General features: G+C 46.8%; 1 protein-coding gene across 1 annotated transcript in view; it reads right to left on the bottom strand.

Annotated features, from left to right (window-relative positions):
* The window catches only part of RELCH (RAB11 binding and LisH domain, coiled-coil and HEAT repeat containing), a 105,434-nt gene extending 91,961 nt beyond the window's left edge, over positions 1-13,473 (bottom strand). The window contains exons 1-2 of the mRNA XM_056854988.1: positions 13,020-13,473; positions 3,858-3,947 (exon numbers count right to left, since the gene is read on the bottom strand). Coding sequence (XP_056710966.1) covers positions 3,858-3,947; positions 13,020-13,473 — 544 coding nt within the window. The remainder of the gene's footprint in view (positions 1-3,857; positions 3,948-13,019) is intronic.
* Positions 13,474-13,739: the final 266 nt, after the last annotated feature.

The raw sequence follows: 13,739 nt of genomic DNA, 5'->3' as shown, positions 1-13,739 counted from the left end.
CAATTGCAGATCAGAAATGCCCTGCAACAGGATGATAAAAATGTTTTAAAAAAAATTAGCAAGAACACAAGCTGTAGAGAAGGTCAGCAATTCCACTAAGGAAACTGAAGTTTCACAGCAAGACATATCACTGAGGGCACAGAGTCAGAAAACCCATATTACACCAACCCATGTCAGATGGCAAACTATTTTATGGCCTATTAAGACTCAAACACACTGAACAGCCATTGTGACTATAACATGGTTTCCCCATTAAAACAGTTTACTCAGCTGCATGGTTTTTCTTTTCACATTTTAACATCTTCAAGCACCTAGTTGGCTCAAAATTATAGCACAGTTGACATAGGGCTGTATTATAGGGTTGCCAACCTCCAGGTGGTAGCTGAAGATCTCCTGGGATTACAACTGATCTCCAGGCAATAGAGATCAGTTCACCTGGAGAATATGGCAGCTTTGGAAGGTGGACTCTATGGCACTAAACCCCATTGAATTCCCTCCACTCACTGAACTCTGCCCTCCTCAGGTTAAATCCCCACAATCTCCAGGTATTTCCCAACCTGGATCCAGTAACCCTAGGATGTAATAAAAACATAAGCTGTGAAGAAAAACAGAGTCAATGTTTTTATTACAAAGCAGGAGCCGCTTCAATTTTTCAGGTACAAAAGCTGCAGCAAAAGTAAACTGCACTTTGAGCGACTGCAGCTTTACAACTGCTCTTAGGGGGTTGGCAGCAGTCCTGACTTTTTTTTTTACTTCTAAAGTTCTGTCACACCTCAAAAGCACATCAGGTGTCTGAAGTAGGGTGTAGTTCACAAAAGCATTTGCAACAATATATCTGTTAGCATTCAAGGTGTGACAGAATGCTCCATTGTTTTTTCTGCATCACATTAACACAGCAACCACCTTGGAAATTTAGAATACAAGCTGAGCCCCTGGATCAAGGATAACAACCTTACCAGGACAGACATACTTGAAGCACTTAAATTCTTATCAGTGAACATCCTTTTATGCTAACAGAACTGCAAAACATTGGGGGGGGGGGCAGGAGACACCCAGAGCAGAAAAGCGGTGCTATTTATATATTTGCAAACATTTCGGGGGCAAATCCTCAGTTTTGAGAGTTTGAGGCAGGGTGCTGTTGAATTGTTCAGGGAATGCTACATTATATAGCTTATATTAAGAGCCAGGAACAGCTATTAAGAGCAAGTCAAAACCAGAACATGCTTCTGTTGGCAAAGCCTAGCAACAGGAGGTTGGCATTTTTTCTACCCAAGTCTGTATTTAAGATATCACTTTGTTTTATTCTTGATGAGTGTGAGCCTGGTTCGTTTCTTGTACTCACAAACACCTTTTCCACTACCTCCCGCCCTTGCAGATGGAGCTGAAATTGAAAGATTCCATATTTAGAAAGTCAGCCATCAAACCACTATTTGTTGGAACATCTAAAGTCTGCGCTCCAACAAAGATGAATTTGGTTCTTGTAGGTTATCTGGGCTGTGTAACCGTGGTCTTGGTATTCTTTCCTGACGTTTTGCCAGCAGCTGTGGCAGGCATCTTCAGAGGAGTGTCTCACTGTCCTTCAGTGTTACTCCTCTGAAGATGCCTGCCACAGCTGCTGGCGAAACATCAGGAAAGAAAATTACACAGCCCGGATAACCTACAAGAACCAATGAACTCTGACCGTGAAAGCCTTCGACAAAGATGAATTTGTTTCTCGGTTTAAAACCCCATTTTATGCGCCAAAAAATAAGTGGCAGACTGCTAAAACACATGAATGCAGATGTCACAACAAACTGTGGTTAGGTCGAAGATTTACTAAGCCTGGAAGCCTGCATCTCAGCTCTGCGCATGTGGTGGGGAAGCACACAAGCCAGAGAATAAACCAGGCTCAAGCTTGGCATGAACTCAAGAGTTCATTAGAGACATCTGAATACAGCTTAAGAACTGGATTTCTATTTTCTGGTTAAAGCAACAAACGTGGCAAGAAGGTGTTGAGTTCTACATAGAAATATGAATTTAAAAAATCCTTTGCTGAAGATTGTAATCTGTGTGCTAAATAGCTTTCTGAAAGCCAATTTTATACTAAAACCTCTGGTTGTTTTCCACATAAAATTCATTCAAATGCTTCTTCGGTTTTCTATTGAAGATCAAATATGCAGTTTGTGTATAATTTTAATATGGAATTCAGGTAGCAAGTAGATTGTGTCTGACTTCTCAGCATTTACAACCTAATGTCAAGGGGCTTGCCAGAAATTTTAAAGCTTCAACTATCTCACGTTTATGAATGAAGGCGGCAAAACTATAAGTACCATGGAATTTGATCATGGATGGGAGGGGATATCAAGTATTCTAGAATATTTTGAGGTTTTAAAGTCTAAGGAGAAATTTAACTGAATGGCCAGGGATACCCAACTGTTACATGAACAAAGAAAATGTCCTGCTATATTCCAGTTCAAAAAGATAATGCAACTATGTCATGCGAAGTTAATGTGGCTCATAGAACTTTTCTAATACGATCTAAAGATCATATATAAGCAAAAGAAGAATCAGGGTTTTCTCTTCAGCTTGCAATAGCAAGTTAGCAACCAGGACAAAATACTCAGAGTTTGGGATGAATATCCCCAGGGTCATATCAACTGCAGACTGCATCAACACAGTGGTAAGCAGTGGTCAGATTAGTGTGAAACATGACAGAACTAGTGTACAAATGTGTTTACTACAGTTGTTAGAACCACAAAACCTTTTTATAAAACCTAATCCAATTTCACTAGCCTTCCTGAATGTGAAGCTCATGAGGCCTCTCACCTGGAGTGAAGCAGATAACAGCTATTTCAGTGCTGGAACTGTTCAGCGGTTCTACTCTATTCTGGACTGCTGACCTGACCCCATTAGTCATTCTATGGATTTCGGAATTACTGGTTTGACACTAACACAACTGAATGAAATTTCTAATTCAAAGTTTCACAAAATCTAATTCAGGAGTTATAAGATTCATCCCAAATTCTATTATGTTATGCCTCACGCCATGGGTGGAATTATCCTAATCCCTCTACAGTTTTCATGATCAATCTAGAAAACATTTAATATAAAATACACCGTAATGTCATTTTTTTTAATTTATAAAGGGCTGGATCCTAAGCCTCCTTCCACTGACAAAAGCAGCACTCACATGAAATTTCTACCTGCCCCCCCCCTTGTACCCAATGCTGTACTTGGGGGCCCACTGATTCCCAGTAGCTGTAATTCAGGGAAGAAGAAGAGTTGGTTTTTATATGCTGACTTTCTCTACCACTTAATCAATCCACTTTACAATCACCTTCCCTTCTCCTCCTTACAACAGCCACCCTGTGAGGTAGGTGGGGCTGAGAGAGCGTGACTAGCCAAAGGTCACCCAGCTGGCTTCATGTGTAGGAGTGGGGAAACCAACCTGGTTCACCAGATTAGAGACCGCTGCTCATGTGTAAGCGTGGGGGATTGAACCCAGTTCTCCAGATTAGAGTCCACCGCTCTTAACCACTACACTATGCTGGCTCTCAGCAGGCTGCAGCTAATGGAGGTGGGAAAGTCTGTTCTGTCAGGATGCAACACATGGATTTTAGCCCCTTACAGAACTAGGTGTGGTACTACCCATTTGTAGGACTTCTATTATTTCCTTTAATCCATAAAGGATTAATTGTCCCCATGGGAGATTTAAAAAACTTACTTGTTTCTTTCCATTCAAAAGGAAATTGTGTAACATTATCAACTTGAATAGCCACTCAAAACATTTTTAAAGCATTGAGTTTAAGATGTATTGTGGGGGATATAAAATATAATTCAGTTTAGACAGTATTTCTCTTATCTGAAACTTTACTCACCAGCCACCCGTTCATCTGTCTCTCTGTTTCCATCATCTGAGTACCTTGCGAAGTCCAAAGAGTCAAGCGTGCTAATGCTCCCAGCACGATCTACAAAAAGTAAGTTTTTAAAATGGATAAGGTCATAATCTGAAGAAGAGTTCAAGCTTGAGCTTTGCTCTTCCTGCTATAGCAGTTCCCAAATGGAGGAAACCAGCTACAGAAAGCAAAGAACTGGAAACCTGACAGCCAGCAGGACTATGCTTTCTTACAGCAAAGTGCAGACGCTATGGTAAAAGTTCTCAACTATATATGCCTGCTCACATTTTCCCACAAAAAGTGTTCTATGCTGATGGGGAACAGGGGCAAAGAAAATGTCCCACACTGATAGGATAGGAGCTGTGAAGAATTAAAGTTGCAAGAACTGTTCTGAGTATACAGGACAGCTATCATGGGAGCTTCCCAACAGGTCAGGAGGAAGTCAAGGGAAAAATAGAGTAACACGAAGACAAGAGCCAGAGGGGTGTGAACAAGATGGAGAACCTGAAATTACACCATGCTCCGGTGTAGGCTCATGCTTCTCTTACTTAGCAGCACCTGTAAATTATACAAGTACAAACTATTCTTGTCAAAATATTGTCGAAGGCTTTCACAGTCAGAGTTCATTGGTTCGTGTAGGTTATCCGGGCTGTGTAACTGTGGTCTTGGTATTTTCTTTCCTGACGTTTCGCCAGCAGCTGTGGCAGGCATCTTCAGAGGAGTAACACTGAAGGACAGTGTCTCTCAGTGTCAAGTGTGTAGGAAGAGTAATATATAGTCAGAAAGGGGTTGGGTTGAGCTGAATCATTGTCCTGCAAAAAGTATCAAAGGTAATGTGAAAATCATTGTCCTGTAAGAATCAAGATAATGTGCTAATGAGGGTGTGGTATGTTAATGTGGAACCATTGTATCCTGAGGTGATCTGTTAACATGTGGAATCCAAGGCTAATCCGCGTGGCTATTGTAGACTGTAGTCTTTGTTAGTCTGGAGGTTTTCAGGACAGGAAGCCAAGCCTTATTCATTCTTAAACTCTTCTTTTCTGTTAAAAATTGTGCTGATGTTTATGAATTTCAATGGCTTCTCTGTGCAATCTGACAAAATAGTTGGTAGAATTGTCCAGTATTTCAGTGTCTTGGAGTAAGACCGTGTGTCCTGTGTCCTGTTTGGGTCAGTCCATGTTCAGCCACTGCTGATTTCTCAGGTTGGCCAAGTCTGAAGTATCTTTCATGTTTTTTTATCCTTGTTTGTATGCTGCGTTGTGTGGTCCCGATGTAAACTTGTCCACAACTGCAAGGTATACGATATACTCCTGCAGAGGTAGTTCAGGGAAGAAGAAGAGTTACAAAAGACAAAAGAGACCCCCTCACCTCTGCAGGAGTATATCGTATACCTTGCAGTTGTGGACAAGTTTACATAGGGACCACACAACGCAGCATACAAACAAGGATAAAAGAACATGAAAGATCAGCACAACTTTAACAGAAAAGAGAGTTTAAGGATGAATAAGGCTTGGCTTCCTGTCCTGAAAACCTCCAGACTAACAAAGACTACAGACCACAATAGCCATGAGGATTAGCCTTGGATTCCACATGTTAACAGATCACTTCAGGATACAATGGTTCCACATTAACATACCACACCCTCGTTAGCACATTATCTAGATTCTTACAGGACAATGATTTGCACATTACCTTTAATACTTTGCAGGACAATGACTCAGCTCAAACCCAACCCCCTTCTGACTACCATATATACTCGGGTATAAGCTGACCCAAGTATAAGCCGACCCCCCAAATTTGAGGCCAGAAAAGGGAATTTCTTACTGACCCGTGTATAAGCCGAGGGTCAATAAGAAATTCCCTTGACCAGTAATGCTGCGCTCTAAAATGGCGGCTGCCCTTCCCCAGGTCGCCCTCCCGCCGGCCTCCTGGGCCCTCCCAACCCACCCCGACCCCAGTTCTATCCAAGGGGGGGAGGGGGAAGAGCCCCTGAACCCTCTACTCACCGGGAGAGGCGTTCTAAAATGGCGGCTGGAGCGCGCTGGGGGGGTGGAGGGGGAATCAGCTGGAGCGCGCTGGGGGGGTGGAGGGGGAATCAGCTGGAGCGCGCTGGGGGGGTGGGGGGGGAATCAGCTGGAGCGCGCTGGGGGGGTGGGGGGGGAATCAGCTGGAGCGCGCTGGGGGGGTGGGGGGGAATCAGCTGGAGCGCGCTGGGGGGGTGGGGGGGGAATCAGCTGGAGCGCGCTGGGGGGGTGGGGGGAATCAGCTGGAGCGCGCTGGGGGGGTGGGGGGAATCAGCTGGAGCGTGCTAATCAGCTGGAGCGCGCTGGGGAGGGAATCAGCTGGAGCGCGCTGGGGAGGGAATCAGCTGGAGCGCGCTGGGGAGGGAATCAGCTGGAGCGCGCTGGGGAGGGAATCAGCTGGAGCGCGCTGGGGAGGGAATCAGCTGGAGCGCGCTGGGGGGGTGGGGAATCAGCTGGAGCGCGCTGGGGGGGTGGGGAATCAGCTGGAGCGCGCTGGGGGGGTGGGGAATCAGCTGGAGCGCGCTGGGGGGGTGGGGAATCAGCTGGAGCGCGCTGGGGGGGTGGGGAATCAGCTGGAGCGCGCTGGGGGGGTGGGGAATCAGCTGGAGCGCGCTGGGGGGGTGGGGAATCAGCTGGAGCGCGCTGGGGGGTGGGGTGGGGAATCAGCTGGAGCGCGCTGGGGGGTGGGGTGGGGAATCAGCTGGAGCGCGCTGGGGGGTGGGGTGGGGAATCAGCTGGAGCGCGCTGGGGGGTGGGGTGGGGAATCAGCTGGAGCGCGCTGGGGGGTGGGGTGGGGAATCAGCTGGAGCGCGCTGGGGGGTGGGGTGGGGAATCAGCTGGAGCGCGCTGGGGGGTGGGGTGGGGAATCAGCTGGAGCGCGCTGGGGGGTGGGGTGGGGAATCAGCTGGAGCGCGCTGGGGGGTGGGGTGGGGAATCAGCTGGAGCGCGCTGGGGGGGTGGGGTGGGGAATCAGCTGGAGCGCGCTGGGGGGGTGGGGTGGGGAATCAGCTGGAGCGCGCTGGGGGGTGGGGTGGGGAATCAGCTGGAGCGCGCTGGGGGGGTGGGGTGGGGAATCAGCTGGAGTGCGCTGGGGGGGGAATCAGCTGGAGCGCGCTGGGATGGGTGGGGAATCAGCTGGCCGGCGGGAGCGCGATTCAGGCGGCTCCAAAGGAGAAACCGCCCAATTACCATATTGACCCGTGTATAAGCCGAGTTGGGATTTTTCAGCCTTTTTGGGGGGCTGAAAAACTCGGCTTATACACGAGTATATACGGTATATGTTACTCTTCCTACACACTTGACACTGAGAGACACTGTCCTTCAGTGTTACTCCTCTGAAGATGCCTGCCACAGCTGCTGGCGAAACGTCAGGAAAGAAAAAACCAAGACCACGGTTACACAGCCCGGATAACCTACAAGAACCAATATTCTTGTCAGAACTAAAAATACAAATTAAATGGAAAAAAAATTAGTTACACGAATTATAATGTAGTCAGTCAGTTTATTGTCAGGTTATAATGTATGTATAAAATCCTTTTTTTTTCCACTACAAAAACCAAAACCATGACCTTCCTGTTGTCAGTGGGGTATATTTGAACTAAACTCTGCATTGAAATATGAAGTAGGAGAAGAATCTGTGTTGCAAAAGTTATGCAAAGAGAGAAACTGTCACAGTAAAATCAGGTTTAAAAAATAAAGGGTGGGAGAAATCACTAAAACATTAACCACATGTATTTTAGCTAAAGATATTCTATAGTTACACAAATTCAACAATTTACTTATTGTAGCCTTTCTCTCTACAAATTATAATCAAGGCAGCTTGAAGTGTAATAAATAACACCATTAACATGCCTAAAATCACCCTGGCTAAGAAAACAGACTTAAACTAAAAACCATCAGCAACTAATCAGCCGAGAAAAAGATAGGATTGAAAATATCCTAAAACCCTAAAATGACCCTAAAACCTCAGTATAAATACATATATAGCAAAGACAAGGTAGCTTAAAAATAAACTCTGAGGAGATTAAAATGCTTAAAAGAATAAAAGTGTCCTTTGCCTGGCACCTAAAAAGAGAAAAGATTGGCACCAGGTGAGCCTCTTATTAATTTAGTACATTTTTATCCCACCTTACTTCCAAGGAGCTTAGAGTGGTAACACACAGTCCTCTTTTTCTTCACCCTAGCCTCATAACAACCTTGTTAGGTTAGGTTGACGGTGAATGACTGGTCCAAGGTCACCCAGTAAATGTCCCAACCAGTGGTAATCTAAAGCCTTGTCTCCCCAGCCCTAACCCAACGTTCCAAACACTATACCACACTGCAAGACAGGAGCTGCAAAGCACGGGCACACAACCACGGCAGCCCCATCTCTACTGTGTGTGCCAGTTTCAGCATGGGCAGCACGGCCACTATCAATGACCTCAATGGGCAGACAGGTACGACAAGGCGATCCTTTAGAGGGCCTTACAGATATCTCAACACCAGCAGTTTGAACTGATCTTGGAAGCAAGTCAGCAGCCAGTATAAATATTTTACAACTAGCAAGACTTGTTCACCGTGTATTACATCTGCTGGCAGCCGAGCTGCCACATTTTGAACCAGCTGAAAATTCTGAACTGTATTAAGAGGCAAGTCCCATGTATAGCACAGATGACTAATTACCCTTTGTTTCATCTACCCTGCTCCCAGAATAATGTATACACTTATGCATCTTCAAGTCCCAGGGTGTGGTCCGATTAAAGTTCAAGATCAGATCACAACGCTGTTTAGGATTGCACTGCAAACCACCTGTGACCACCACATATTTTATCCTGAGTTTTTTAATACAAGAAAGACAAGTGGCAGATAAAATAAGCATACGCCACAGTTCTAATGTTAATTTGAACTCTTAGACCAGGGGTGTCATGAGGCCTGCGGGCCTGATCCGGCCCCTTGAGAGCTCTTACCTGGCCTGCGAGCCAGCCACCCTCCCCCCAGTCCTGATTTGGGCTGGCAAGGCATGGCCCAGCCAAGTGACATTTATGTCATATCTGGCCCTCGTCACAAATGAGTTTGACACCCCTGTCTCAGACTCTTCCATGGCTCAACTTTCAAGACAATCCTAGGACACTTTCCACAAAGAATACTGTTTAAATTCTCATTTACAGTCAGGTATAACAAGTTATTTTGTCAGCCAGGGCTTGAAATTTTTATGAAACTCCACGCACTTACTTCAACCACATCTTAATATTACCCATGAAAGAGGAAACAGCTTCTAAGAGGTAATGTGCTAAATCATAAAACACTTAAAAGGAACATGCATGAAAGTGTTTAAATAATTTTGTTTAAAGATTTGAGTTGTTTAAAAATGTTTACAGTAGCAACCACAATCTGCCCTACATTTCGTTTTTCAGATAACACCTACAGCACAATCTAAAGCAGTTACCCCCTTAGAAAGGATGCAACTCTGCTTACACTGCTAAGTGTTAATTGTACAACAAAGCTACTGAGAAACTAACAAAATAGATCTTCATGAAAGAACTCTACTAATGCTTATATGGTACAAATGTAAGAAATATACACATTTCATTTTCATCTCCTGTCAAAGTACAGCCATTCTTGTGAGGGAAAAAAAGCTCCATTTTCAATAGCCATCTTAAAAAAAAAGATGTTATAACTCACTGTTATAAATCAGTATTAAGTGGATAGTTGCTCATTCTCTCCGCCACCTACCCCACCTTTCTAGTATTACTGCTGGATGAGAATGTTCTTTACCCACTTCCTGGCCCAGAGAAAGTCAGGACATACAGAGGTGCTGGGTGGAAAGAGCGGGAAAGCTTACAGAGACTATAGCTTCTGCTAGTCTGCACTTCTTTCCTGCCATCTACGTACACACAAAAAGTACATATGCACAGAGGACGCAGTCACAACATACGGACAGTCAGGCTACACTGTGGTAGGTGTCCGTTTTGGGCCATGGTATAAGCAGAGCAGTGGTGACAAGAAAGGCGAGTCAGTAAATGAACATCTATCAGCTCTCCACAGGGGAAATTGCTGTTTCATATGAGTTGTTCAGAATGGAATTTTGCCACAAAACTGACTAATAGTGTCACAGTCAGAAAAATGCACCGGTTAACTTGGTGGGTTGGTAGAGAGTTGTAACATTATTTACAAGACGAAGTTTTATATTTGGCTTGGTGCACTGAAGAACTTAGGAAAGTTTAAGCAAACAAACTCAGTTTTAGCAGAATCTTGATTTGCAAAGCAGGTTTATTCAGTCATATCATCCCAGCCCTTTTTAGATATTGCAAGAAAGACACATGAATCCCAAAATTAAGAGATGGCTTATAACAGCTGATGAACAAAATGTAATAATGAAAACCGTAATCTCCCACTGTGGTGGAGAGCCTACATAAACTAGCCATGAAATCCTACCCTAGTCTAAACCCGCTGTTGGCTGCATAGGACCTGCAGTTTCTAAGTCCCCTTTTGAAATGCTAAATTGGACTGTCTAAAGAAACTAGTAGTTATATAACTTTGATATGTTTAAAGATCACCTTTTAAGAAAATTACTACAACACACTAGATCTGGTGAAGGTTTTCATCATTTCTTTTTGCAAAGTGAATCAATTACCTGGTCAGTTTTGTGGCATCATGGCTGGTGTAGACATTTGCATATTTATTCAGTCAAACATTTGTATCCCACCTTTCCTTTTGGTTCAAGGCGACTAGCAATAATAAACATACGAATGTATACAGAAATTTTCCACATTAGGAGACTTGCCTATTTCTCTCAATTTAGAGAAGACCACAAGTTACCGTACAACACTTTACCTCCCTCACTCTATAACATCTAATTTGCTGGAGCCAACAGGCATCACTATTAAAATGGCATTAGTACATAAGTTCTTGCCAACAAAGCAACATCCTCAAGATATGAGCCTGAACATAATACAGAAGTATTTTTACAGTCAAGCCACAATATTGACCCTGATTAGTAAAGGTTACTGAAACATTTTCAAACCCCCTCCCCATTCCCACACGCAACACACAGTCATCATCTAACACATACGTTTTTCAGGACTACTAATTTCCCAAACACTGCTATGTGTCAACCACACTTCCATGTTCCAATGTTGCTAACACACAGAACAGAAGGGACACTAAGAAAGCCACCTCCAGTACTACAAAACTATACAGCTCTTAGTGCCAGTTAATGAACCAAAATATCACATCCACACGATGTGGAGGTTTTTACAGCAGTTTTTTAAAACAATAAAGCACTGTATGAATCAACGAGAGCTCCTTGTGGGCCTGGCTTGATGCCTCAGCACCAAACACGGAAGTGGTGGTGAAGCCAACTTTTGCCTCCTCCAGAAGGCAAAACATGATTCAAAAAAATTCCAGCTAACAGCAACAACCAACATCGTGAAGCAAGCCCCACACAGACCGGAAGGAGTAGCTTCACTACTATTCTTGCCCATGGTGCACAGAGGCCCAAGACAGCCTGGCCTCACAATACTCGATCTTAACATGTGCAATGCCCCATAAAGATGTGAGTGTAAAGGACTGATAACAAAAAAAAAGGTAAGCCAGGAGTATGACAGTTACTACTTAGAAGCTATACCTTTTGACTGGCAATTCTAGCGTGTAATCCCTGATTGTAGGTATTCAGTACTGACCTAAGGCATGCTATTGGCATAGTGTGGTTAGACTAAGATCCCTATGGTCAAATCCCTACTGGAACACCAACAAAAGGGGGGGAACTTAACCCTAAAAACAGAATTAAGCACCCAAAGGTACTTGCTATTGCAAGTTACTGATGTAAAAGGTAGAGGTAGTCCCCTGTGCACCCTGACCTGGATGGCCCAGGCTAGCCTGATCTCGTCAGATCTCAGAAGCTAAGCAGGGTCAGCCCTGGTTAGTATTTGGATGGGAGACCACCAAGGAAGTCCAGGGTTGCTATGCAGAGGAAGGCACTGGCAAACCACCTGTTAGTCTCTTGCCATGAAAACCCCAAAAAGGGGTTGCCATAAGTCAGCTGCGACTTGATGGGCACTTCACACACACACACACACACACACACACAGTGTCCCCTGTGCGAGCACCGGGTCATTCCTGACCCATGGGGTGACGTCACATCCCAACGTTTACTAGGGAGCCTATGTTTACGGGGTGGTTTGCCAGTGCCTTCCCCAGTCATCTATACTGTAATACATATATACATATTTTGTTTTGCTATAAGCTGTACATTGTATAACCTTTGCCTTGGAAGTTGATTTTTTTCTCAACTTTTGGGTACTTAATTCAAACCCCTACCGGACCCTGCAACTTGCTAGACAACCCAGGGCTAATCGTTCTACCCTCGTACCAACCTTCCTCACCGGGTTGTCGTGAGGATAAAAACAGGAGATGGGGTAAAAATGCTCCCCGTTCCTTGGAGGAAGCTTTAAGAAAAAATATTAATGAAACACACAAACACTTGAGCTCAAGGGTATGTGGATGTCGCCACGCTCAGAATGAAGCTGGCAGCGCGAATGGGCTTAGGCTGGAGTAGCTCTCCTTAGGAACACACTGCCAGTGTTATCCTGCGATGGAGAAGAAGCAGAGTTGGTTTTTATATGCCGACTTTCTGTACCACTTAAGGAAGAATCAAACCGGCTTACAGTCACCTTCCCTTCCCCACAACAGACACCCTGTACAGTTACAGGCTTTTGTAGTGATACACACCCAGCGTGGTGTAGTGGTTAAGAGCTGTGGTTTGGAGCGATGGACTCTGACCTGGAGAACCGGGTTTGTTTCCTCGCTCCTACACCTGAAGCCAGTGAGGTGACCTTGGGCTAGTCACAGCTCTCTCAGCCCCACCTACCTCACAGGGTGTCTGTCCTGGGGAGGGAGGGTGATTGTAAGCCGGTTTGATTCTTCCTTAAATGGGAGAGAAAGCCGGGATACAAAACCCAGCTCTCCTCTTCCATCGCAGGATGAAACCGGCAGCGCACCGGCCGGCCTCCTCTTGTGACGGACCTCCCCCCGCATCGGCCTCCTCTGCGCCCCGAGCGGGCCTAGACCGGAGGGACCGACCGTGCGGGCGGGCGGTGGGGGGCGGGGGGTGCGCGGCCCACCCTCCCGCGGCGCCACTTACGGAGCTGCGCGGGGCCGCCGTCCTTGCCGGCTGCGGGCCCGGCCAGGGCCCCGGGGGCGGCCGAGGCTGGCGGGGTGGGTGCCGGGGTGCCGCCGCCGCCGCCGCCCTGCCGCTCGAAGTTGCCCGGGTTGGAGAAATAGTCCCGCAGGCGGGGCAGCTCCCGGCCGCTCTCCAGCAGCTCCGTGTGCAGCTCCAGCGCCGTCAGCACCAGCTGGTCGCGCAGCAGCTGCGCCGCCACGGCGTCCACCGGCACCCGCGGCGGCTCCTCGGCCTGCAGGAGGGGGGGAGGGGGCGGCGGCGAGGAGGGGAGCGGGGCGGCAGCAGCGGCAGCGGCGGCAGCAGCGGCGGCCCCGAGGTCGCTGCTGCCCCCGCCCGGCCGCCTCTCCTCCGCGTCGGACTCCTCGGAGTCGCTGAGGAAAGGGTTCACCCCTCCGGCCCCCGCCGCCGCCGCCATCTTGCGAGCCTGCCTGCCTGCTCCGGCGCCTCCGCCGAACCCCGTTACCACAGCAGCCGCCCCGCCAATCACGCGCTTCCCCCTCCCTTCTCTCGCTTTCTCTGAAGACTCAGCTTCCGGGTATGAATCCTCGCGAGAGCGGGGCTAGAGCCCACTCCAGGACACTCTCGCGAGACAACGAAGGACCGGGGAAAGAAACTCTGGCGCGCCATTGGCTAGAAGGGAGGCGAAGGCGATAGGAGGACAGTCGGTGGGCGGGTTGGAGG

The sequence above is a fragment of the Euleptes europaea genome, chromosome 8 (assembly GCF_029931775.1).
Source record: "Euleptes europaea isolate rEulEur1 chromosome 8, rEulEur1.hap1, whole genome shotgun sequence".
In the NCBI taxonomy this organism is placed as follows: Eukaryota; Metazoa; Chordata; class Lepidosauria; order Squamata; family Sphaerodactylidae; genus Euleptes; species Euleptes europaea.
The sequence above is the reverse complement of the archived record's forward strand: the minus strand, read 5'-3'. Positions and strand labels throughout refer to the sequence as shown.